The sequence below is a fragment of the Cricetulus griseus genome, chromosome 2 (genome assembly GCF_003668045.3).
Source record: "Cricetulus griseus strain 17A/GY chromosome 2, alternate assembly CriGri-PICRH-1.0, whole genome shotgun sequence".
Classification (NCBI taxonomy): Eukaryota; Metazoa; Chordata; class Mammalia; order Rodentia; family Cricetidae; genus Cricetulus; species Cricetulus griseus.
This window is the reverse complement of record NC_048595.1, coordinates 455,674,244-455,701,830: the sequence shown is the minus strand read 5'-3', so window position 1 is coordinate 455,701,830 and position 27,587 is coordinate 455,674,244. Positions and strand designations below refer to the sequence as shown.

General features: G+C 43.6%; 1 protein-coding gene across 4 annotated transcripts in view; it reads left to right on the top strand.

Moving 5' to 3' along the window:
• Ptprm (protein tyrosine phosphatase receptor type M) overlaps window positions 1-27,587 on the top strand; it is a 677,957-nt gene that overhangs the window by 536,194 nt on the left and 114,176 nt on the right. For all 4 annotated transcript variants that reach the window (XM_027397791.2, XM_027397790.2, XM_027397789.2 and 1 more), the window contains 2 exons: window positions 584-658; window positions 5,636-5,823. In XM_027397791.2, the coding sequence (XP_027253592.1) occupies window positions 584-658; window positions 5,636-5,823 (263 nt within the window). The remainder of the gene's footprint in view (window positions 1-583; window positions 659-5,635; window positions 5,824-27,587) is intronic.

The window sequence follows — 27,587 nt, the reverse complement described above, 5'->3', positions numbered from 1 at the left end:
GGCCATGTGTGCTTCGGAAAAATAACACAAAGAAATAGAAAAAGCATTTTTTAATTTAAAGACTTAAAGAGAATCATGGGGAAAATAGTTTCATTTCCAATATAGCACAAATCAACTTTGTTTTTATATGCCAGGTTGCAGCAACCCAAATTTTCAAAGGATAAGGGGTGTGATTTTTTAGCAAAACACCCAACACTGCTATTCCTACTGTTCTTCTGGAGCCATGTATTGACTTGTTCCACGGTTTTAGTTGTAAGCTTCAGTTCAGTCACACAATCAAAAGACCAAGGCCAGAAGTCGGAGGAACCTCTTGGATTTCCCTATCCCATAGGGTGGCTGCTTGTAGACGTTTTCCATTATAGGATGAGAAAAGTCTTGATCTGATCTAGTTTGTCCTCTAGAAAGGATGAGTAGCTACCCAAAGACCACTGAGAACAGTGGTGTGTGTCATGTGTACTTAATCCCAGACACTTGTCCTTATGATCGGTCACCTCCACATGGAGTGGTTCCCATGATTCCAAAGTGTCCTGCATTCTGAACTCAACCTATCAGTGGCCTCTGACCAGCCTTTCTTTCTTCGCAGCTGTGTCTTCACCATCATCCTTTACGATGAAAACAAACACGCTGAGCACATCAGTGCCGAATTCCTATTACCCAGGTAACAGATTCTCCACCATCTTGCATCCTCAGCGCCTTTGGCAGCCCTTGAACCTTTCGCTTGCTATGCCATAAAACCAAGGCTTCCTATGGCTTTCCTGGGGAGACTGGGGACTGTTCATCAACCATTTACTGCTCTTTCTCTTTTTACTTTCTCTGCATTGCCCTGCTTACGATGTATGACAGACCCATTTGTGCCAACTGCAATTTTAGGTGAGAATAATTCCCTTACCCAAAAGTTTATTTCAGAAGTGACTGAGAAAGTCAGCATCACTCTTGAGGAGACTGGAGTTTGGAACTGTGCATGATACCATGATTAGAAGTAGGCATGGGGGTGGCATGGGGTAGGGGCATGGGGTGGGGTGCTGGGTCTTTCTCTGAAGCCTCCACTGGTTGGAAGGTTTTGCTGCATGGGGGGGGGGGCGGTATGGTGATAGCAAAAGGTTTCAGTGAGCAATCTCAGCTCCAGGGCTCTCCCCTCCTGTGTTTCCGAATTTAATGCTAGTTCTGATCCCAGGAGAAGACAAATGACACGTCATCACTCAGCTGTGTACTTCCAAGGGATGAATGCTGTCCAATATGACAGTCATAAAAGTGAAAATAGCTCCTCGTTATTTTCACTTATCTCTCTAAGCACAAAAATTGCCAGTTTCAAAAATAGCGTTTTCCTAATGACGCCCCCCATGTCATGCAGTGCAGTGATCACAGTGGGGTCTAGACCTCCTACCCATCCGCCCAGGGCACCCCCCAGCAGCATGTCTGTCACCCGGTGGAATCTTAACGGAACTGATGTCCCAAGCAGCAGAATGACAGGAGGGCGCTTTATCATCGTGTGGTTTATTATGTGTCAGATGTCACAAGAAATGAACTAAAATGTTAGCCCAATGGGGCAGAATGCATTTAAAGTATGAAATATCCCCAGCAGGGGGTTACAGGGGGGGAAAATTAAAGTCCCGCTTGTACAGTTTAAGAAGGGCGAGGAGAAATGACATTACCTGCCTGTGATAAGCAAAAAAGCATGGGCTGCTGTGGCATTTGAGACGCTTAAGTAACCCGAGTGTGTCCTGGCCGTGTTCTCTTTCTACCACTAACTGTGCTGAAAGGAGTGCACCAAAGGCGACCTCCAGGTATAGAGCTGCCCGAAAGGGCCAGAGCTTTATCCTCGCCTTCAAATTCCTCTGCCTGACTCCAGTCATGAGGCCTCAATACCCCCAACCCGGACTCCCCACTGTGCTTCTCAGTTCTCCAAGTTGTCAGATTTCCAAGGAGAGGGTAATTTTCATTTGCATCCCAGAGTCCTTTAGGCCTAAGCAAGTTGGTTGCCTAAGTAACAAAAATGAACTAAGATTAAGTATGGAACGGAGTATTTGAGCTGTTATTCTGAGGCCCAATACAGCCCCCACTGAATAGAGTCTTTTAGCAAGTATAAAGGGACACAGCCAAGGGACACAGGCTGATGGCATCCACACTGGCATTCTGATCTCCATGCGGAGGCATTTGTGAAGTCACTGGGGTAGGCAAAGAAGGCAGTGGCGTCTTTGTGTTCTGTGGCATTCACATCCAAGGTTCCTCTGCAGATGCTCTGATCCTGGAGGAGCTGTGGGTTGGAGGGGCTGAGACATGCACTGTCAAAGGGAAAAACAAGGCATCCAGATTTCACAGCAGGGTTGAGATAAGCCTTTTAAACAAATATCATTTCTCCAAAGCCACTGCCTTATTATTAGGGACATTAATGACATCCTTTGAAGTTGCTTAGGCTTCTTTTCTGGGAGAACATAACTGGAACAGTCAATTCAAGTTCCAAAATGGTGTGAAAAAAAATAAGTCTGCCAAATGCACAGATCACTATTTTCTGGTGTGATCCATGTAGTAGAAACCAGAGGGACAATTGGCGGTACTCGGAAACCAGGGTAGAGCCCCATGGTCTGGTGCACTGTGCACCTGTCTATTCCTCACTGGAATAGCGTCAGTGAGGTTATCCCTTAAAGCCATCGAAGCCACAGGAAGATGGGCTAGGTGTCTACCCTAGCCCTTTGCAGGGATGGGAGCAGTTACAGTTTACATCAAGGCAAGAAGGGCTATCCCGTTAGGAAACCCAGTTCAGCAAGAATGAAGTTCTAGTGCTATAGCACACCTCATAGAAAACCCAGCTGACTGCACCCCCAAACTGCACTGCTCTCCACCAGGGCTCAGAATCCTAGACTGCGGCCTCCCCTCAGTCTAGCTGGAGACTCATTTTCTGACCTTCAGCTTGAGCCCTGATACAAGTCACTGGGTTTTATACTATTCATGTTACATGGTGCCATAGTGTTTCATTTTCACTCACAAAGATCCAGTTCACGGGGAGAATTTAAGTATATCCTTACCTCATTTGCTTACAAAGATGAAAGGGGGATGGATGGATGGATGGATGGATGGATGGATACAGACATACAGACAGACAGCTGGTAGATAACAAATGATTGATCCTCCTCCATCTCAATAATGCAGCATCCATTCCAAGTCAGTATTTTTTCAACTAATTCATTAATGAATATAGAATTAACTTTTAATTCTCAGAAACCACCAAAACTTATATTAAGAAACCTTCCTTTCTGATTCCTTCATCTAAGACATTAGATGACACTACTAAATCATTTCCAGCAGTCAAAAACAATGGATCGCTCATTTTAGGAGAGTGAGGAGTGTCGAGTAGGAGAGGTGACCCAGTTTCCTACAAGATACGGTGCAGGGGCTTCCAACTCCCCTTGAACACTCCTGTGCTGGACAACAGCGCTCTCTGGCCAGATATAGTGGTGTGTAAGTGCCTGAAAGGTGTTCCATTCTAGAGACGAGGCCAAGGTGTCATCGTGCAATGGAGAAATATATGTAACATTGGGCAGCGGCCGTGGCTCTGTGGCCTTAAAACACTAAAAAATACCCAGGCCAGAGACCAGAGCATCACTAGGGTGCTGGTATATCCACATGAAAAGCCTGGGTCCTGTAGGTGGTGTCTCATTCAGCCACAACCAGAGGTAAATTAATTATATTCACCGCACAAATTGTAAAAAAAAAAAAAAAAAAAAAAAAAAAAATGAAGAGAACAAGAGAGGCACAGAGGGGAAACTAATTAATGTTCCATTTCTTTTAGTATTTATAGAGAACAAAGCTTTCTCCCAGAGAACTAAGAGCCCAGTGGATTTAGTGCCTCAGCAGGGATCTCACCTCCCAGCTGATAACTCTTGGCAGTTGCCAACAGCAGATCTGAGATGCAAATTTCCAGGGGGCATTGGTGACAACTAAAATGGGAACATAGCCGTTGCTAAATTTCAAAGCAAATCCAAATGAAAAACAAAAACAAATCATAAAATCAGCTTATCACCCTTTTGTTATTTTGTTTTTCTGTGTCTTTAGCCGCCTTGTAGTGACCAGGGTGCCATTTCAGCCACAGCAACATAGCTCCACACCTGTGTCACCACCTTCATGCCATGCGTCCCCAGGGGCTTTGCAATGCAGACAGAGCAAGGCTGCAGGACAGTCCCAGCTCACATAGTTCCTAAGACTCAGCCTTTAGGTAGAACAACAGCACCATTCACAACTATAGCTGAAATCCCTGTTTAATACATAATTGGGAATCCCCCAACATTCCCATCCTTGCTGGTGTATCTTTATTATTTATACATTATATTGACTTGTATATCTCCTTTTAAGTGATTTTTAGCATTGTGATTCCATAAAAGCCTTCATAGTTCATGAAACAACTCAAGGGATTCAGCATTTTAAGGATTTAACCCACAGAAGATGAAATTCCTAATTGAGTAGCCTTAATTGAACATGTGTGCCTCAAACATTTTTAATAGATAACGTTTCTGCAGTTTATTAATCTAATTTACTAGTCATCACCCATTAAAATAGAGACTCTTAGGCTTGTTTGGCCAAATTTTGACATTAATTTTCTAGTACAATTTGATGGGCTTTGTTCAAGAAATTTAAATGACGAATGAGTTGAACACAAATAGCCTTTATTTAGCTATTTCTTGGTTCCTGGGGGGAGGAAAAGCAATTATATACTAATTTTAACCTCCCTTTTTGTTACCAAGTGCTTAAGTAAAACAACTCCATCCTATGATGGAGGCTTTGCCCACCTCTCAACAGATAATTTAACTGGAAGACTAAAAGCACACAGTGAAAGTGCCTACAGTTATGTACACAGTGCCATTGCTTATGTCCTGTTTCCTTTTCTCCTCTTTTCTCCTGATACGTATCCGCTTTAAAGTGCCAATCAATGGTAAGTTCCCCAACTTGCCCCTTGAAGAAGCTTCGGAGGGAGTGTGGGGGTGGGGGAGGGGTGTCTTACCCCTAGACTTGACAGAGCCAGTGTGCCGCCCTGTGCTGGCCTGCATGTTTGCTGTGTAGAGCAGTCTATGTGTGAGGCACTGGCCCACGGTATTTCGTTAAGCTTTCTGATCCCAGAGCATGCAAAGTGACTCATCAAAACATCATTCCCAAACCAGGTTCCCTCTGAGTTTTTCTCTCGCCTTTGATTTCCTGTGCCGAGTACCCATTCGCATTGCTAGCTTTATATGCCGAACCATTCTGTGCACTTTTCTTTTGCTCACAGAACATTTGTAGAGTTTATTTCACTTCATTACACAAATTAACTAGCTGACATTCGGACTTGTGCAAGCCTGGTTTTGCACCAGGTCTTGATGAAGTTTCAGATCGAAACTTTTACCAATTTTACCACTGAAATGCCAAAAGGCTCCTGCCAATGAGCTTTGCAGAAGCAATATCTCGTTTGGACTGCTTTGTAAGAGCAAAGATTCCCACCTCATTCCTAGCAGTATTGCCGATCCCATTTAAACCTACGAACCTGTGCCGTTTGATTCCTGGCTGAGCCATCCTAGGGTGAGGATGTCAGCAGCCAACTTGTTAGCATCCCGTGCTCCTGACTCAGCCTGCTGGTTTACCCACCTCTTCTCCTTCATCTCCTTTCTAGACGAGACCCACACAATGGCCAGTGACACCAGCAGCCTGGTGCAGTCCCACACATACAAGAAGCGAGAGGCTACCGACGTGCCTTACCAGACTGGGCAGCTTCACCCGGCCATCCGCGTGGCAGATCTCCTCCAACACATAACTCAGATGAAATGTGCTGAGGGCTATGGCTTCAAGGAGGAGTATGAGGTGAGCCTGGGCTAGCTGCTGGCTGGCAGCATAGTAAACAAGCTGCATGGACCCCAGAGATGCCAGACAAGGCCCAGATGGGGCATCCACTGGCATTTCCCCGCTGCTCTGAGACTTACTACCTAGTTCACGTGTGTTCAGCGGGAAAGGAGAACCATTCCACGTTTTACTTCCTTGTGAAGAAACATGCATTGGCCACAGGCTGTCTTTCCCCTCTTCCTGCTCAATCCTTTCCCTGAAACTAAGTCCGGTGTTAAATCCAAGTTCTGTAGCTGTCCCAGGAAGCAAATCCTTACTTAAAGCCACTGTAGATCCCGCAATGAAGTGACATTGTGAAGAGTAGACAGAGTAACAGGACTGGCTGTTGTCATAGCTGTAACTGCTCCCCTAGTCTCACCACCCCAGAATGCACACTGCTGTTGTCATGGTGCCCCAGGGGACACCTGCCAGGGGATTTTTCTGTGACAGTCGCATCCTCCTGCCATATATAAAATTCAGGATTCTCCTCTTCCCCAACTGTAGTCATCAGCAAATTCTGCTAGGAACTCAATTCTCCAAATGGAGGCAACTTTCTGACTTCAACTTTCTGTGTTCAAAGTAACACAGGTGTGGTGGGAGAAATAGGAAGACTGGATTGCTCTCTTATGTTATTAAATAAGTGTGGGGTCATTGTTAAAGAGCATGATTTTTTTCAGTAGAACTAGAACTACCTGGGAGTGGATTTCTAAGCCTTGGGGTACATTTTTTAATCAATCCCTTATCTATAGAATCAGCTCACAGTCTGAACAACCTAATCTAGAACCAGGATATTGTTTCTTTACTAATTGTATCCTTACTTGTTGCCTAACAATTTCAATAGTGCTTACACCTGCATAGCACCCAGACACAGGTGGTTCCTCCAGTCTATCTCAGGGTGTTGTCAGCTTTAAGAAAGGTAGGCAGGCCTCTACATTACCGACTCTGGGGATCTGGCTAAATATCAGTCGGCACTTTGGGGAAAGCAACACACTGCAGTTTCATAGAGTGTCATTTAATCCCAGGCTCCACGTCAGCACTGGGAAACACGTGTTGATTCAAGGGGTGCTTACCACACCCTGGATGGAAAATGATAGCGGATATAAGGAGATAAGCAAAGCTTGATGCCAAATTCTGGAGATAACACGCATGATTAATGATTTTGCACTTTTCTTTTTCTAAAAAAAAAAAAGTTAAAAAATTTCACACAATATGTTCTGATCATGCTTTTTCCTTCCCCTGGCTCCTCTCAGATCCTCCGCATTCCCCACCCCACACACCCAACTCTGCCCCCTTTCTCTCTCTGTCTTTTTCTTTAAAAAAAAAAAAAAGCAAGCAAAAACAGAGATAAACAAAAAAAATACACACACACACACACACACACACACACACACACACACACACACACACACGAAAACAAAATATATAAGCAAAAGAGCAATAAGATAAAAGTCATCCAAAGCAATGAGACAAATACCATTGACTTGGTTTGTGCTGACCAACAGTTACTGGGCATGAGACCTACCCTTAAATGTGGTTACTGTGCCCATTGAGACACCACTGAAGAAAACTAGTTTTTCTTTTGTAAGCGGTGTTAGCTTTACATAACTTCTTGGGTAGCAGTGGGAGGCCTTGTCCACACCCCCTTTGCAGCCCTGGGACCCCATCTGGCTTGAACCTGTGCAAGCCCTGTGCATGCTGCCACAGTTTCTGTGGATTTGTGCGTGTCTGGAAGACAAGGTTTCCTTGCTGACGTGCATCCCCTCTGGGTTTACAGTCTTCTCACCACCTCTTTGTACAGCTTCCTGATGAAGACATCCCAGTTAGGACTGAATGCTCCGAAGCCTCTCTCTCTCTCTCCTCTCTCTCTCTCTCTCTCTCTCTCTCTCTCTCTCTCTCTCTCTCTCTCTCTCTCTCTCTCTCTGCATATAGTCCAGTAGGGGGTCTCTGTGTTAGTTCCCTTCTACTGGAGGAAGACACTTCCCTGATGATGGCTGAGCAAGGCACTTAGGTATGAGTATAGAGGAATATCATTAGGAGTCATTTTATCGTTATGTTCCCAGAGCAGCACATTAGGGTTGTTTTTCCTCTAGGCCCCTGGTCTATGTGGTCTCTGGCTCTTGGCTACTCTTCCAGGCTCAGATGTGGGTTTCATTTCTTGGAGTGGGCCTTGACTCCAGAGAAATGGTAGTTGGTTACTCCCACAACCACAGAACTAATATTAGAGTGTAACACTCATCAGTTATCTTCTCAAGCCTACGCATATCAAGCAATGTTCTGTATCTCACTCTGGGCCACTCATGGTTCTTCCCTTGGACCTCAGGGCTGCTTTGCCTTAGGCTGAGCTCTCAGCTTGGTTATCAAAGATCCACTACACATGGCACCAACAGCAGCTGACTCACAGTTGCTCTGAAGCATAGGCCCGTGGTGCAAAGAAGACAGAGACATGTTGTGCCCAGCCAAGCATTCACCACCTGGTGTGGTGCCAGTGATCTGAGATCAGAAGACTGCAAAGCCACGGGAGCCAATATCAGCTGTGTCCCTGGAGTTTTGCTTCGTTCCAGAACATTTTCAGATGAAGCTCTGAGTTTCAGCAGCCCTGGAATCCTTAGATTTACCCTTAGCAGTTCAATGCATAATTTAGTGACATTGACAGCCTTTGCATAGTGCCTCACACACTTTTAAAGGGTATCTTAGGAATTAATGGGATTAAGAGTAAGACTTCCAAAAGCATTAATATCTTATGAAAGACAAAATTAGGTTATTGAGAAAATATAAGCTTAATGAATAGAGATGATGTCTTAGTTTTAGCCAACTCTCCACATGCAGATATTGCTCAAATGTGTATTATAGATGTTAATGTCAAAGAGATTAGTTATAGGCTCAAATATAACAATTCATAAAACAGCTAAGTCCAATTGTTCATGGGCTGTTTAGAAATACCTACCTTGTGACTTCTGTAACAAGCTATGGGCAATGTATAACTGAATGTATGTAAAATTATTTCCCATTCAAATCTCCTGAAGACAACTGATCTTAGGTGCAAACTACAGGTGTCTCAGGCTCATTATAAACATTCTCTGATTGTCAATTCATTGAGATTTGTTACACCTTAAAATGTTGTTTGTTGATGCATTTCAAAAAACAAACAAAAAACCTTCCTCTTTCATTCAGCCCATCCAGTGATCAAGGAAGATGGCTTTAAAGCAAATACTCTGAATCTCAAATAATAATTTTAATAATAAAGGAGAAAAAAATGTGAAAATATTATATATATATATATATATATATATATATATATATATGAAGAGGAAGGCAGCTACTGAGCAAATACAAAATGGAAAATTCCATTAGCAATGATCCCGCCACCCAGTACCTCACCCCTTACCCCCATCTGTCACTTTAGAGCATGCCAGAATTGGTCTGCAGCAAAGGTGGATGAGCCTATGCAGTTTTACAGGGCAGATACTTTCTACGTAGCATCTCTTCTCATGAGGCCTGAAGTCCTGAGACATCCCTTGCTTTGCTTCCATCACCCAGTTTCTTGAGTTTTGAGGCTAAATCTGTATATGAGCAAAACCAAGCTTCAGAAACTTGAGAGTCTAGTGAGAAAACCTGCTCCGAAAATACTCTTGTTCTGTTTTCCATCAGCCCAGGTAGTCTTTATCCTAGCGTGGGCAAAGGCAATCTTCAAATGGTTGACTTTTAAATGCAGTTGGTGTTCTGTGCCAACTTGACACAGGCTACAGTCATCACAGAGAAGGGAACCTCAATTAAGAAAATGCCTCCATAGATTAGGTTGTGGACAAGCCTGTAAGAGAGTTTCTTAAACTTTGTGGGTGGGGCCATCCCTGGGCAGGTGGTCCTGGGTTCTATAAGAAAGCAGACTGAGCAAGCCATGAGGAGTCAGCCAATGAGCAGACCCCTCTATGGCCTCTGCATCAGCTCCTGACTCCAGGTTCCTGCCTGTTTGAGTTCTTGGTCTGACTTCCTTCCATGATGAACAGTGATGTTGAAGCATAGGTCAAATAAATCCTCCCCAAGTTGCTTTTGGTCATGGTGTTTGTCATAGCAATAGAGAGCCTGACTGAGAGCTGGATTTAGAGCTGTAGCAGGATTAGCCCTCCCGCTCATGCCTTGAGATGTGTGTTTCTTAAGAATCTTGAGCAAGTTGTCTAGCCTCTACAGTCCTCAGGTTCTTCACTCATAAAATGAAGTCATGCAAAACCAGCCTTATGGTGTTGTGTGAAGATTTGGTCACATAATATATCCTAAGGACTAAAATTTTATCTAGCATAGAGTAAACCATTTGAAGTGTTAGTGAGGTTAAGGGTAAAACACTTTAATAACAGGACCCAATAGGAAGGCACATTCTGTTCTTCATTCAGAAGTTGTACTCTAGTAAGGTTTTAGCCCATCTTCTGTCATGTTTTTCAAACATTTTTGTTGGCATGTTTTCATTTACATAGTGGTAAAAGATATATTGATTCAAATATGTCTGTGTGTTGGCCATATTTCCCCCTTGTACCCTTTCTTTATCTGTCTTCTACCTCTCACCAGTCCCTTCATTTTCCCAGATGACCATGGTTCACTTTCATAGTACATACGTACACATACATGTCTACATATATGAAAGTAGAAAGATATGTTATACACACTTACACATGTGTGGATATGTATACATATATAGAATCCACATACAAAGAGACAACATGAGATTCTTGTGTTTCAGAGTCTGGCTTATTTTGCTTAACATGATGACCTCCAATTCTATCCTGGTGTCTTCCTACAAGTGGCATAACTTCATTCTTCTCCATGGCTTAATAAAACTCCTTATGCACACAGACTGCATTTTCATCTAGTCATTTTCTGTGAACATCTAGGCTGATTTCTTAACTCTGCCATTGTGAACAGTGCAGCCATAACCATGCCGTGCAGGGTCTCTGCAGTGTGCTGGCTTTGAGTCCCTCTGGTATATTCTCGGGAGTAAGGAGATGTAGCTGGATTATATGGTGATTTCTATTTTTAGTGTTTTGAGATAGCTCCATACAGATTTCCACAGTGGCTAGACAGATTTACATCCGCTGTTCAATGGTTTCCTTTCCCAGTATACGTCATCTGTTTCTTGCTGACAGCCATTCTGCTGTGGTGAGATGAAGCCTTTATATAGTTTATTTTTTTTCCCTCTTGGTTTCTTCTTGAGATTATTGTATAATTATATCCTTTTCTTCCATCAAACTCTCTCATATGCCCCTCCTTGCTCTCTTTCAAATTCATGGCCTCTTTTTTTAATTGTTGTTATAGGCATATGTGTATTATACATGCAATTATATCCCTAAATATAGCCGGCCCAGCCTGTATAATGTTGTCACATGCACATTTTCAGGGCTGGCCATTTGGCATTGGTTCATCCCTTGATGTTCCTTTCCCCGGGAAGACTATTTCTCCCACGACATCCCTTAGTCATCCCGTAGATCTTCACGTAGGGCTGAGGCCTTATGGACTTGCCCCTGTCTACTTTAGAATATCTATTGGTGTCATCTTTGATCACTCATGTTTGAACACTCCTCTTTGTGAGACTACGGGTGTAGTTTCTGACAGACACACAACCCCACAGCAAACTCCACAATTCCCTGGTTTTTTACACTGTTTCCCCCTTATTCTTCTATGTTGTTCTCTGAGCCTTGGGTGTGTGAGTTATAGCAAAGATGGACCCATTGAGAATGGGCTCCACAACTCAACGTGTCAGTTAGTGGTGGAAAGCTCCCTCTAGTGTGATCATCTCTGTCACCTCTTGCACTTAAATGTCAGAGAAACAGAGTGAGCCAGGACTTGGTGAACCGAGACAGAATAGGGAACTTTGCAGAAAGGTGACAATATATTTTGCTAAATCCATACAGCCCAATGACTCCCGAACCCCATGTCCATATTTTCAAAAATTCCTACTACAAACGTAACTTGAAAAATAAAAAGTTGTGGAGTCGAATCTATGGACTTAAGGCTATAAAATCCAAGAATGCATGCTACACCTCTTATTGCTAAAATAATGTATTTATATCTGTGAAAAATCCTAAGTAATGAGATTGATTATAGACCACAGAAGTCTCTTCTGAAAGAAAGAGGGGGAGGGAACGAGGGAAGGAGAAAGTAGGTGGAGGGTCACATTACTGTCTTTGGCAAAGTGAGATTGCAGGGAGGCTGATGTGGTAAGTTATCCACTGCCAGCCATACTCAGGGGAACACTGCACGGCCCCACCCTCTGTAAACTCACAGTGTGGTGACGGAGCTGGGTGAGAACTGCTGCCCATCTAATAGAAAACTACATGACACAGACAAATGTTTAGGGTCCTATGAAGGACTTGGGGACACCTGATCCAACCTAGGAAAGAGTGTCTCTTAAAACATGAGTCGGAGTTGCCACAATAAGTGCAAAGAGAACAGGGGTGCTCTAGAGACATGGCCCCAGTGCTCAGGCCTGAGTCTCAGTAGGTATTAAGTAACAAGTTCTGAGGGTTATGATCACAAAGAGTTTAATGTGTCATCCTATGTGAGAAGCTTTTGTTCTGGAAGCATCAGGAGGCCAAGAACACTTCAGAAAGTAGGACTGCCCCTCCCCCCCACGTATGGAGATGGATACCTATTTCATATAAGCAGCTTGGTTTTTAAGTTATTTCTCAAAGCTCCAGAAAGCAAATGAGGAAAGGAAAATGTATTTGCTGAGGAAGCATTCCAACCTTCCTAGAATGTTTGGCCTCTGAACCCACGGTACCAAAGCATCCCCAGGGACAAATGCTACAGAAACCTCGGCAGCTGCCTGACTCAGCCTGCTCAGGCTGTTGGACTTTCTGCTTTTCTCCAATCTTCATGGAAAACTCGGCCATGTTCAAGATCCTTGGAACAGTGGATTTTCCCTGCTCCTCTGTTTCCAGCCAGTTCTCTGTGCTTTCCAAGCCAGCAGTGTCTGAAAATTGTTCTAAACCCGGGTAAGGTTTCTTTAGCAATCAAGTAGCCAGCAGAAGTTATGTCCGAATGAGACCGAAACACACTGGGGGTTTGAGGGATTGGGGGATGGCGGAGACAGAGCTGTTCTTAGAGCTGGGGTGGGGTGGGGCACAGAGCTGTTCTCAGTGCAGGTTCTGTATTTGATTTTGTTCTAACAAGATAGTCACAGGGCACATCTCACCAGGGAGACATAACAATGTGACTCCAGAGAAACTCGCAATGAATCCCAGTGAAGCAGTAAGCTTGTTCATTTGAACAGACCATGATGGTATATTGTCAGCAGCAAGGGGTTCGGACCTGGGGAGAAAAGTTTGTGTTGCCAGGAGAAACCGGCAGGCTCTTTCTTCCAAAGGCAGGCCAATCACTGCAGGCGCCCAGGGTTGTATGTGTAGGGTTTTGTAGAAGCATGGATGAAGATACACGGGACTTGGTTAAATATAGGTTAACTTAATCGGGGACAAGTCACTTATGTACGAAACCGATGACCTGCAAGTTCCAGCTCCAAGGATCCCCACCCAGGCTGCTCATGACCGGACTGGAAGCAACAGTGCGAGCTGGGGTCCAGGACCCCAGACCTAGGCTTCCCCCATCACATCCACACCTGTGACCACGCCTAGATGGGCGTGGTCAGTACAACAGGTGCGGGCGGGGTGGACATCTCACTACAGGGTTTCCCAGAAATGGAGAAAGGGCATTGCTGCACTCCAGGGTCTGTTGTGGGGTTCACCTACCGAGCCCTGAAGACTGGGTGGCTTCTTGTTAGCCAAACTTGCAAGAGAGGTTTGCCACGGCCCTGCAGCTCTGCCTTGAGCACGCGGCCCCTGTGCTAGCCGCGGGTGTGCGAGGCCACACACCCTCCTCCTGGACCCAACACGGAGAGTGACAGAGTGTTCAGCACTACCTTGGGAACAAAGCAAGCATGGCCCTGTGCAGTCAGAGGGTGACCTGCCCTCCCTCTGTACTCCCAAGGGCTTTGTTCACTGAGTTTTGTAACCAGCAGAGTCCCTTTGAGGAGCCAAGCAGGACAGTGACCTTCGGTAGCAAGCAGCATACTGCTCTCAAAGGGTATGCAATGATGAGTCTGCACAGCGTAGACAAAGAAACGGCCCTTCCAGACTGGACATCCCGAGATGCACAGCCAAGAGTTCACTCGGGGGGGCAAGAAAGTTCATTTTCCTGTGGCTGGAGCTCAAACTTATGAGAAAACATAAGTAATTATTTGCCCCTTATTCAAAATAATGTGTTGATACATCTCACAGTATTTAGAAAAACACTGGCATATCGCACTTATTTTCCTCATATGTCTGTCTCTCTCTCCAGAGCACAAATTCTGGTTGTTAATTTTCTAATTGAACATGGAGATTGTTTCTTTACTCAGTTTAAAGTAGGGGAGTTGAAAACCGGTATGTCAAAATACCCAGGCTGGAGTACAGCAGATAAGTGTCTCTAAGGAACTTGGGTTTTCCTCACAAGTGCTAGCTGCTCCATTTTAATATTTGAGTTCTCTCTCTATAGAGAGAGAGACATGGATATGTATCCCCTATTTTCTAAGTAAAATAGTTGCACTAGTTAAATGCAAGCACAATGTTTTGCTAAGGAAGAACGATCACTGAAATGCCTCCCTGTCTACCATAGCATATGCCTGACTTGTCCTTGTTTGCCTCCCCGCTGAGAAAGGCCAGTAGATCACCACTCAGCCTCTTCTCTCTGTGGAAATGAAGCCAACTTCTCACCTTCAGATGCTCCAAGCTGGGTGCATGAGCCCTGGGTCCTTAGAAGGCCCAGCACCCGACACCTGGCCCTGGCCCCTTGGGGTTGACTGACAAGGCCCTGGCCCCTTGGGGTTGACTGACAAGGCCCTGGCCCCTTGGGGTTGACTGACAAGGCCCTTTATTGGGTTCTTGCAGAGACAGAAGCAGGCAGAATGCAAAGCACTGTGTGTGACTCAGCTGCTGGAACCCACTCACTCAGTGACTGGTGACCATCCCAGTGGGAGCTCCTCCCCTCCCCTCCTTCCCCTCCTCCCCTCCTCTCCCCTCCCCTCCCCTCCTCCCCTCTCCTCTCCTCTGCCCAGCACACACTCCTCAGATATGCCTTTTAGTTCCCATTTCATGTTCTCCTCCGGCACCAGCTGAGTCCATTAATTGCCACAATCTGAGCAGGTTGTTTTCTGTCCCACAGGATGATAAACACACAAAACAGAACCATGGAAGGTTCGGGGGGGGGGGGGGTCTGGCAAGCCCAGTAGGTACTTTAGGAACGGCAACAGCTGCGCCTCCAGTGGCAGAAGCAGCCAAGTGATTTTTTGACATGTTCTTTTCTTCAATGACTGTGTTGGTGGTGAGCCAGGTCCATAAGGAAATGATAAAAATTTCTCTCTGGAATTTTGAGATTGCCTCCAGCTCTTTGGGCAAGTTGTGTGTGTGTGTGTGTGTGTGTGTGTGTGTGTGTGTGTGTGTGTGTGTGTGTTGTGTGTGTGTGTGTTTGCAGATACTTTCTTATTGGACTGAAAAAAATCTATTTTCTGCTCCCTGCTTGTGGTTTGGTTTGTGAGCTCTCAGCTGTTCCATTTGCTGGGCCTGTCTGCTGCATGCTTCCCCTGCTGTGATGGGAACGGACTCTATCTTTCTGTGATGGAAGCCCAAATAAATACTTGCTTCTATTAAAAAAATCCACTTTTTTCCATGTTACGTGTCTGTGCTGAGTTTTGTGTGAGTGTGTACATGAGTGTATATGTGTGTACGTGTGTGCATGTGTGTCCATGCATATATGTGTGTGTCCTCTTCCACATGTGTGTATGTCTATATGTTTGTGTATGTGTCTGTGTGTGTGCTCTCCCACATGTGTGTGTTTACATGCATGTGTCTATGTGCATGCTCTCCCACATGCATGTATTTGAGTGTGTATGTGAGTGTCTATGTGTGCATGTGTGTGCATGTGTGTCCATGCATATATGTGTGTGTCCTCTCCCACATGTGTGTATGTATATATGTTTGTGTATGTGTCTGTGTGTGTGCTCTCCCACATGTGTGTGTTTACATGCATGTGTCTATGTGCATGCTCTCCCACATGCATGTATTTGAGTGTGTATGTGAGTGTCTATGTGTGCATGTGTGTGCATGTGTGTCCATGCATATATGTGTGTGTCCTCTCCCACATGTGTGTATGCATATATGTTTGTGTATGTGTATGTGTCTGTGTGTGTGCTCTCCCACATGTGTGTATGTGAGTGTACATGTGTGTATGCATGTGTGTCCATCATGTATATGTGTGTGTGTCCCCCACATGTGTGTATGTATGTCTGTGTATGTGTCTGTGTGTGTGCTCTCCCACATGTGTGTATGTGTGTGCGTTTCCATGCATGTGTCTGTGTGTGCTCTCCCACATGTGTGTGTGTGCTTACATACATATGTCTATGTGTATGCTCTCCCACCTGCATGTATGTGTGTGTGTGTGTGTGTGTGTGTGTGTGTGTGTGTGTGTGTGTGTAACAGGCGGCCACAGGAGGACAGTTGGAATCCCGCTCTGTCGCTCTTCACCTTACTCCTTTGGGACAGGGTCTCACAGGAAACCTGGAATGGGGCTGGCAGTCAGCACCCTCAGTGATGCTCTTGTCCCCACCCCAACATGGCTGGGGTTACAGCCTCACTCTGCTTGTCATGTGGGTCCTTGGGACTTGAACGTGGGTCTTCATGCTTGCTCAGCAAGTGTTCTTATGATTTTAAGAAAGGCAATAGAGAGAACCAGTTTCTTTGCATGTGCTTGATTTGGTTTGTAATCAAGGTGCTGTCTGCAGGTTTGTTTTCTTTATTGCCTGCTGTTCATCTTGCTTTCAGAGTCTGATTTCTGCTGGTTTTAACTGCAGTCCCTTTGGCCCTGACCTCTCCTGATGTCATGCAGGAGCTCCAACTTGAGGGGATGAGGTTAGATATTGTTATTTCCCGGGCTTTGGCCTTGTCCTGACAACAGCGTGTGGCAGTTAACATTTTCTTTGAAACACTTCTAGGCAACTGTCTGGTTTCCATTTGGAGGATGGCTCTTAGGGTTTTCTTTATCTTACCTGAGCAAAGTTGAGCAATTTCCCCACTTGTTTACATGCTTTTAGTGTCAGATGCCATTAGCCTCAAGTATTTTCACAGAGGCCATGGCCCAGAGGGGCTGTCGGTGTGCCTGTGTCCTAGCATCTGTCTTTCATGCCTCTGATCAACTTGATGGTGTCACTACTGACTCAAGGTCACGGCTGCCTGGCCCCACTCTCCCTCCACACCAGCAGGCTAGGAGTCCTAGCAGCTTCTGTCCTCACCATTTTTCAGTCTTTCTCCTCCTCCTGATCCCACAGCCTATCCCTCATCACTTAAGTGGGTCATAGGGTCCCCCTCTTAGTGCTCTACATTTGATTGCTCCCCTGTACATCTGTCTCTTGCCCTGTGGCCAGTTTTTCATCGTAAGACATTTATGGCCTTGCACTTGACTAACGCTTGGAAACCTATGGACTCTTTCAAACACAGGGAAGCTGTGTAGCATCCCTGGCTCCAGATGTGCACTCTGCTCCTGTTTTAGGCCTTGGCCTCAGCTGCAACTGCTTTCCCACTGTTTTTTGTTTTGTTTTGGTTTTTTTTTTGTTTTTTTTTTTGTTTTTTTTTTTTTTTTTTTTTGCTCAGCTCTGCCATTCCTCTCTCTGCAGCCCACCTGTGACTCTGGGCTATGCCTCATGTGGGGTCTCTGCAGAGAGTGACTTTCAAGCCCTTTGCTCATCTGATCCCTTTGGACCTAGCTCAGTGAGCCCCATCCCAGGTCTTCCTGGTCTCCCCATTAGAGACAACAGTTCCTCTAGAGTCCTACACTCTGTATTTTAACAATAGTAACAGTATAATAATTGGTAGCACAATACACTTGGTATACTTGTATGAAATACTCCTGTCTGATTAATTGGTTTCTATGTATTTGAACACATATACTTCATTTGGGGGAAAGTGGTAAAGATGTGTATAACTGTCCATCAGTCCAGATTCAGAACCTGCAGACCAGAGAGAGGAGTTTATTTGGGTCTTGCAGTTCAGGGATACAGGCTCAGACAGCTTTGAACTAAAAGCCCTAAGAAGACTGACAATAGGAACTTTATGTGACTCACTGGATATTGAGAAAGGACAGGGGCTACATGAAGGATAGAAAAGTACCACTAGTCTAGGCAGCAGGAGATGAGTGCCAGTCCTGCCTGTTAATGGCCTCCAGGCTCCAATTTAGAATCTCTTTCAATGGTATTTTCCCTGAAAAAATCTTTTATTTTTCTCAACTATTGAAAAAAATACAGATTCGGAGTCCAGCTCAGTTGGTAGAATGGCTGCCTAACTTGAGTTCATTTGAGCTCCAGCACCATGTAAACCAGGCGTTGTAACACCATATGCCTGAAACCCAACACCAGGCCATGGAAGCAGGAGGCCCAGAAATCCAGGGCCATCCTTGTCTACATAGTGAGTCCAGGGCCCAGACATCAGATCCCTAAGCCCTGCAAATGTCACAGCCCTTTTATAGCCCTGGAAGTTGGGATTTTTAGCCCTCAATGGCAGCCAGTATTACAGCTCTTGGCCCTAAAGACTGGGTTCTGCCTTAACCAGGGTCTGCCATTTATTTCCTCTGGTTCTTTGTATCTTTATATCCTGATTCAGTCTCAGCTCTCTGCCGTCTCCTGCCAACTCTCTCTCCTTTCATTCATCCTTCACCATCCTGCCCTGGCCTGTCAGTCAGCTCTCAAATTGCTCAAATACTGCTGCTTCAGTTGTCAAACAGCTGACTGCCTGGCCATATTCATTGTTCAGCCTGCCTACCACCCAGCCTTGGCTACCACAGTCTCTGACCATTGAACTGTGGCTACCACAGCCCCGATCTGTTCAGCCATGGATACCACGGCCTCTGTCATCATCACTGCTTCTCTACTGGCTCTTCTGCTGCTTTCTTCTTGAGACCACCTCAGCACAAGGATGAGAGAAGATGCTAACCCTCATCAGGACTACTGTTGCAATACAGGAGCGTGTATCCATCCAGCTCACCAAGTAAAGCTGAACAGCCTGCTTCTACTCACAGAGCAGGGGTCTTTGAACCAAAACTAGCATATTTGTTGGCACCCAATCACATCCATGGAAGTTTATGTGGGAATCAGTCCCATCCTGGCTCCTTAGAGCTAAACCCAGAGACCCTTCTGCTAGGCCACTAGATGAGGATGAGGAGCTTCCATTCTGGCCAATGTGCAATGTTTGAGGGATCATCTAGAGTCTAGTACACACTCTTTCAAACAGCCTCGATGGGGGCTGCACATTCAAGAGTCAGGACAGTCAGCTGCAATCCTTTCCAAGATTTCTCAGTGTCCCTGGAGTGGTCAGAGTGGCTGGTGCTGATACAAGGGTACTCTGGCTCTCCTTTGGACTGATTGATAATCCTTGTTGCTCATGGCATCCAGGGAAGCCAGACAGAGAATCCAAGTGCTGCTAACTAGGAGCCAAACTACCCAATGCCCAAAATATTTGGTTATTTATGGGGCAATGAACATCAGAATTGACTATTTTTTCAATGAGACTTAAAATTAACAAGTAGAGATTTTAAAGGCATTCGAAGAGTACTTAATAATACCTTTCCAAGTATCCCAGGAAGAGGGGGGTGCCCTGCCTCTCTCCCCCAAGACCAGTTTCTAGAATGACTGAGTAATTTTAAAGAATTGGACTTGAAATGTTCAGCCCCAACCACCGACCGCCCAGGAGAAAGGGAGTAGGGGCAGCTGGAGACAGCATGTCTAAAAACAAGTGACCAACAAGATTTGATGAGCTCCTGGGTAGCCAAAGATGTGGAGGTACTGGAAGCACGGGGGGACTACAAGTGCTCATCACCTGAGCTCATCTATAGTGGGAAATTACCAATAGGGAGTCAGGTAGAAATATAAGGGTATTTAATAGGGAAAAGCCTTACTTACAGAGCGACCTAGCCAGCAGGTGGGTCAGCAGAGAAACCGAAACCGCAAATGCAGTCACACTACGTTACTCTGACCACGCCCTCACAAGTCTGGTCAGGCACACCTGTAGCCAGCCCCTAAGAAGGCATGGGTGGCTACAGCTTCCCCTACACTCATCACCTGAGTTCATCACCCCTCACCATGCCCAGTGGAGCTCTTCATCTGGCTCTTCATTTCTAGCCTCTGTAATACCCTTTATCATAACAGATAAATTAATATTACTTTGAGCCATCCTTTCAAATGCATCAACCTGGGGGGGGGTGGCATGTCATGGGAACTATGTCTTGTAGTCAGTTGGTAGATTGGAGGGAAATGACAAGCTGCTGTTGTTGATGGTGGTGCAGTCTTGGGAGAATAACAATATACAGGATCCAACTCTTAGTTTCAGGTGGAGAACACACAGTTGGTGTCCATTGGAGAACTGTTTGATATGGACAGGCTGCCTATCTGGAAATACAAAGAAGTGTTCTATGCTGTGTTATGTATAGCTAAAGAACAACCTGGGTTTTCCCAGTCCCTAGTAGAAGCAAGACAAAATTGTTTAGGCGTGACTTGGGTTAAAGTCTCCTTGTAACGATTCAAAGGAAACTTCATCATCACAGACAGTTTAAAACCTCCTAAAGGGACTCTGCATCACACAATCATTTCACAATGTAAAAGGCTTAAAAGGCGGACCTCCCGTAGGTCTTTCTTGACTCCTGAGACCATGATGATAACATTGATGTGTCCGATACATACTAATTATGAGCACTGTAGCAAGAGACATTGAAAAATGCACCATCCACTATGAGGCTGTATTATGATTAGAATCGCTGGAACTCTCCCCAGCCATACATACCTCTGTCACTGTGGACTCTCAAGTCTTTGTTCTTCCCACTGCACAAGGCTTCCTTGCCCAATGCCCTGCAGACACACACATAAGGAAATCAACCTTGTGTTTTGTTGATTTGACATGTAGCTTTGCAGCAGGAGAGGTATTTTCCCTAGCTGTGGTTTGGATGGCTTGGGACAACACTGCTGAGATGGTGGGGATTGACCAAGCCACTCATGGTGTATTTAGCCACTCATGGTGTATTTAGCCTCTCTGAGCAGCAAGCGCTTCCCGTTATTCTTGCTCATGATGCCAGGCCATGCCAACTCCTCCTCTCTAGACTGGTTTTCCATTGTCCGAGAAATTCAAGAAAGCATTGGCCAGCTTGGCTTATCTGAAATGACCGGTTACAAACTCAAATGAAGTTACAGCTTTTGCTGCTCCTCTGAATTACAGCTGCCCAGCCTCAGAGAGGCAAAGGAAGTAAGCGGGAGAGTCTACTAGACTTCCTTCAAGATTCTCCCTATAAGATGGATTTTTTTCCAGAGACAATGACAACCATTGTTTAATGAATCTCTGATCTCAGGGTACCTTCAAGCAGTGCTTAAGCTCTGATGCGACACTTTAAAATATAGCCAGTTGACACATAAGTTCTGTCTTTTCAAAGAACAAAAATGTGTAAAAGACAAACAGTGGACTAAGAAGACATAGGTTCCAATTACGTTCTGCCAACTCAAAACTCTGTCATTGAGCAAATCTCTCAGCTTCCATGAAGCAGTTAATCCAATATCCTGAGCATCAGTGATGCTCTTGGTGGTATGGTAGCATCCTTGTCACCAGAGCCCCAGGGTGATCAATATATTCCCATAGACAAGAAGAGGTTTACAGTAGGTAGCGCTGATTAACTGCCAGAAACCTGGGTGGTGGACATGTGCCTACATGGACTTTGTGCTTACATAGACTACCATGTCATGTCCTGTAGGCTGGTCTTTTATTCTCTAGGCCCAGTTTTTATTTTATTTAGTTTCTCCATGAGCTGGTTTCCCTCCTGGTGTCTCTCTTCTCTCATTTTAACCTCTTCTTGCTCTCATGTGTAACCTCTCCCCTACCTCCAGAACTCTAAGAGTGCTGAGTGGTAATGACTTCATACTAGTGTTAGCATGTCATTATGTCACATCCCAGCTGTGTATAAAATGTGGTTGTCACTATAGTTCTATTAATTTTGTTTCTAAACTCCACTAAGTTTTCAAGGATGAATAATGTGACTGTATGGATTAAGTGTTTAGAAGTAATTTATTTCACATTTTAAACTGTATAAGTTCAATGTCAGACACATGATTCATCAGACAGCAGTAAGGTTAGATTAAAGCTCATGGTGTTTTTGAACTCTCGTTCACAAAAAAGGAGAGGGGGCATGCTTATTCTTCCAGTTCCTTCCGCTGCATGTCTTGAAATAGAGTAGTTGTATGCCCATGATTGAGATATGTAATACATAGACTTTATCCATGTTATTCACTATCATATGAATTTTAAAAATTTCTTCCTTCCCTTTACCTTCTACTGTTGTCCTTTAGGGAGACATGGAAAACCTTTTATCTATTTACTTCAGGGAAATTATACAAGAGATACTGAAAATTATAATGTATTCAGCATTAATTATAAATATGTTGCATATGTTTCATATATATTGTATTTATGTGCTTTAGGTAATTATGCATTTGAGTTCCCTGCCAATTTTATGGCCAAAATATTTTACTTGGCTGATTACTAAATATATTTTAAGCGTACTTCTTGAAACATGAAGTGAATATACTATAAATCCAATTAACATGATTAATTTGCCTAAAGAGACTGCCTGCTTTTATTTCTTTCCCCTGTTTTAATGATGAAAAAATCTTGCAAGGGTCCAAAATAACTTAATTTGTTTTTAATGCTTTCTAAGCCCAATTTTATAGTTATTTTCCTTTATAAGTAAAACATAATGTTTGAAACATATTTAGTATACAGCAGAAAAGGACAGTTAAACATCACAGTTTCCTGTAAGCCTGTAATATAATAACTCATTTGGATCTTAACACAGTTTCAAACCTTATTTTTTCTACTTATCCTTGTCATGAACACCACTATAAGTAATTTTTTGGAGTAACTGAAGGTATTTACTGCAGGCAGAGAGGAGTATAAAATTATTCAGGTTCACATATACTGACAGGTTACTTTTTTTCTTGTTATTTATTTTATATTTACTTATGTACTGATTTAGTTCTCATTCGATGTCATTGTTATTTTTTATTTAGAAATGATCATTTTTCATATCAACCCCCACCCTGGTCCCTCTCCCTCCCATCCTCCCATGTCCCCTACCAACCCCCCACCTACCCCCCACCTGCTCCCCAAGGACAGTGAGGCCTTCCATGGGGAAAATCGTCAAAGTCTGTCACATCATTTGGAGAGAGCCTAGGCCCTCCTCCGTGTATCTGGGATGCAATAGTGTCCCTCCTTAGGGAATGGGCTCCCAAAGTCCATTTGTGCTCTGGGGATAAATAATAGTTCCACTGTCAGAGGTCCCATAGCCTGCCCAGGCCTCCTAACTGGCACCCACATTCAGAGGGCTTGGTTCGATCCAATGCTGGTTCCCCAGCTTTATGACTGAGGTCCATGTGCTCTCACTAGGTCAGGTCAGCTGTTTATGTGGGTCTTGACTCCTTTGCTCATCCCTCCTCCCTCTCTACAACTGGATTCCAGGAGTATGGCTCAGTGCTTAGCTGTGGGTGCCTGCTCCTGCTTCCATCAGCTACTGGATAAAGTCTGTTCAGGGGGCCTTGTTTGGTCCTGTGTTGGCTCCCCAGATGACTGACAGGTTACTTTCATGAAAGGTTAAACAGATTCACACTTTCTTCATCATTCCATTTAAATGTCCCCAGAATTCACTGTCACTAAATTTATCATTCAGCTGTCTTTCATTGTGTGCCCCTTTGATGAACTGAAAATGCATCTCTTGTTAGTGTGCCTTCTTTACACACATCATGTCTTCATGTTTGCAAGCAAATGGGGGTTTCCTTTGGTGAAACATTTGAAACCTTTGCTGCCCTTTCCCAAGGGTCTCGTAGGGTGTGTGTGAGCTGTTGCATGGCCTCTCTTAGAGAAAGGTGTGAAAAATCTGGAGTCAATGTGTTTCCATGATCTTAAGATCACTTTGTCTACCAAAAATATGGTAGACTTTAGCCACATAGCTTCATGAAAAATCTGGTGCAATTTTGTTGGAATTGCAGGGGGCCATTTATAAAACTTAGGAAACTTGGTTTCTTGGTAATAGGTAGGTTAATGAGTAATTAACCTACCCATTAATGCTTCATGTCTTCATTTATTTGAAATGTCTTTAGCTTTTTCAGTAAAGTTTCAAAATTTTTATGATAAAGTCCAGTATATGTACATATATATGTATGTAACTACATATATGTACATGTATGTAAGTATATGTATATTATATATGTACGTAAGTACATATACATATGTATATACATTTTTGCTTTTCTCCTCTTATTGAAGATATATTTTCTCACATAATATATCAAGATTTATAGTTTCCCCTCCCTCTCTTCCTCCCAAGTTAATCTACGTCTCCCCCCCATCCGATCCGCCACCCATTGTGTCTCTAATTAGAAAACTCTGGCTCCTGAGGGATAATACTAAAATAAAATAAAATAATAAAATAAAATAGGTAGCAAAACAAGACCAACATCAATTTGGGACAAAACAAACAGGAGACCAAGAGAAACAGAGACCCACTTGCTCACACACTCAGGAAACCATAAAGACACGAGACACAGAGACCCACTTGCTCACACACTCAGGAAACCATAAAGACACGAGAAATAGAGACCCACTTGCTCGCACACTCAGGAAACCCATAAAAACACAAGACTGGAAGCCACAAATACTCAAAGAGCCGTGTGTAGACATGTGCATGCTTCCCCAGAGTTCACAGAAGCTGTGATCATGCTGATTTAGAGGACCTTGCATTCTTGGTCTCCTCATCCCCCTTTTATATTATTTCTGTCCCCTCTTCTTCAGGGTCCCCTGAGTGTTAAGAGGAGGGATTTGATGCACACATCCCATTTAGGTCTGAGTGTTCAAAGGTCTCTCACTCTCTGCATAATGTCTGGCTGTGGGTCTCTATATTTGTCCCCATCTGCTGCAGGAGGACACCTTTTGGTTGTGGTTGAAAGAGGCACTAATCTATGAATATAGTAGGATGTCATTAAGAGTCATTTTATTGGTGCATTCTTTCAGTAGAACAGTAGTATTTGGTTTTACCCTGGGTGCCTGGACTATCTAGTCTCAGGTTTGCGGTCACCCAAACAGTGTCAGGTGTGGGTTCCACCTCATGGAGTGGGCCTTAAGTCAGATCACGGATCGGTTAGTTACTCCTATAAGCTTGTTACCACCAATGTGCTAGCCTATCTTAGAGGCAGGACAGCATTGTAAATGGTTTGTGGCTGGCTTGGCATTTAAGCTTTTCTTTTGGTAGCCTGTAGAGTACTTTCCTGTACCAAAGACACTGGAACACAGGGCTAGAGGTTCTATGGGCACCAGCTTGACATCTTTGTATTCAGTGAGTTGTGTGGGTGTTGTCTACAGGAATGGGACCTTGCTGTCTGTTTCTGGAGAGCAACCCATAGCCTTGGCAACAGCCAAGGGGACCCCATAGTTCCCCTTTGATCAACAACTCAATTAGATGTAACCCAATCCCAGTACTGGAAGCTTTATTTGGTGACAAAAGATGGACAATTGGGGCTCTATCTCCCCCATTATTTGGTGATTTTTATGGATATTGCCTTCATATACATATACGTATACATATACATCACATACACATACACATACACATACACATACATATACATAAATGAAGGAAGCATCTATGTAGTATGTTTCCATAATACTCAAATGACCTTAATTTTAGCTGTCTCTTCCCATGTTCCCACCCTTACCCCCAAAATCATCCGTAACTATCTATTCTATTTCCCTTACCTAATGAGGTCTAATAGTGCCCACCAAACTCTTACTCTGTACCTAACCTCTGTAGTTATATGAACTGTAGCTTTGTTATCATTGACTTAACAGCTAATATCCAAATATAAGCAAACACATACCATTTTGTCTTTCTGTATCTGGGTTACCTCCCTCAGGATATTCATTTTTCTTGTTTAATCCATTTACCTGGAAGTTCCATTCACTGTATAAATATACCACATTTTCTTTATCAGTTCTTCTGTTGAAGGCTGTCTAAGTCATTTCCCATTTCTGGCTATTATGAGTAGAGCAGAAATGAACACGGTTGATCAAAAATGTCTCTGGTAGGATAAAGCATCCTTTGGGTATATGCCCAAGAGTGGAACAGCTAGATTCGCATCTTCCTGAGGAACTAGCACACTGATGTCCATGGTGGCTGTGCAAGCTTGCACTCACACCAGCAACTAATGAGCCTTGCACTCATTCTACATCTTTGCCACCATGAGCTGTTGTCTTATTGATCTTGGCCTTTCTGACGGCTGCAAAATGAAATATCATAGAAGTTTTAATTTGCATTTCCCAGTGTTTCTCAGCCATTTGAGTTTTCTATTTTGAGAATTCTCTGTTTAGATGTGTATCCCATTTTTAATTGGGCTATTTGTTTTCTGGATACTCAGGGGTTTTTGTTGTTGTTTTCGTTCTTTATATATTTTGGATATTATCCCTCTATCAGACGCATAGATGGTAAAAATCTTTTCCTAGCCTGTAGGCCTTCATTTGTCCAAATGATGGTGTCCTCTGCTGTGCAGAGGGTTCTCAGTTTCATGATAGCTCATTAATTAATTAATTGTTATCTTAGTGCCTGTGTAAACAGTGTTCTGTTTGGAAAGTCTTTTTCTGTGAGTTCAAGGCTCCTCCTACTTTCCCTTCTATCAGGTTCAGTGAATCAGACCTTATATTGAGGGTTTTTTTCTTTTGATCCATTTGGGTTTAAGTTCTGTGCAGGGTGATAAGTATGGATTAATTTGCATTCTTCTACAAGCAGCCATCCAGTTTAATCAGCACATTTGTTAAAGGTGTTGTCTTTTTTCTAGTGTATATTTCTGCTTTCTTTATCAACATCAGGTGTCCAGAGGTATGTAGATTTATGTCTGGGTCTTCGATTCAATTCCATTCATCAACATGTCTGTTTTGTATCAATACCATGCTGTCTTTATTACTGTATCTCTGTAGTACAGCTTTAAATTTGAGGTGTTGTACCTCCTGCAATCCTTTTATTATTAAGACTTGTTTTAGCTATCCAAAAGTTGTAGTGCTTCCATATAAACTGACAATTGTTGAAAGATCTGTGAAAAATTATGTTGGACTTTTGAGAGAGATTACATTGAGTCTATAGATTGATTTTGGTAGGACTGATACTTTTACTCTGTTAATACTCCCAAGTCATGAGCATGGAAAATCTGATATCTTCTTCAATTTCTTTCTTTAATGTCTTAAATTTTTTTACCATGCAAGTCTTTCACTTGCTTGGTTAGAGTTACCCCAAGGTATTTTATATTATTAGAGGCTATTGTGAAGCTGTTGTTTCCCTGATTTCTTTCTTTTGTCATTTTTATATAGGAGGACTATTGATTTTTCTGAGTTAATTTTATATCTAGTTTATAAATGTTTAATCACTGTAGAAGCTTCCTGGTGGAATTCTTAAGGTCACTTCCATATACTATCATATCCCTTGATCTCCTTCAGTTATCTTACTGCTCTAGCTAGAACTTCAAGTACTATATGGAATAGGTATGGAGAGAATGAGCAACCTTGATCCTGATTTTAGTGGAAATACTTACAGTTCTGCTCCATTTAACTAGATGTTGGCTATGGGTTTGCTAAAATCTGCCTTTCAGATGTGGGAGGCATGTACCTAATCTC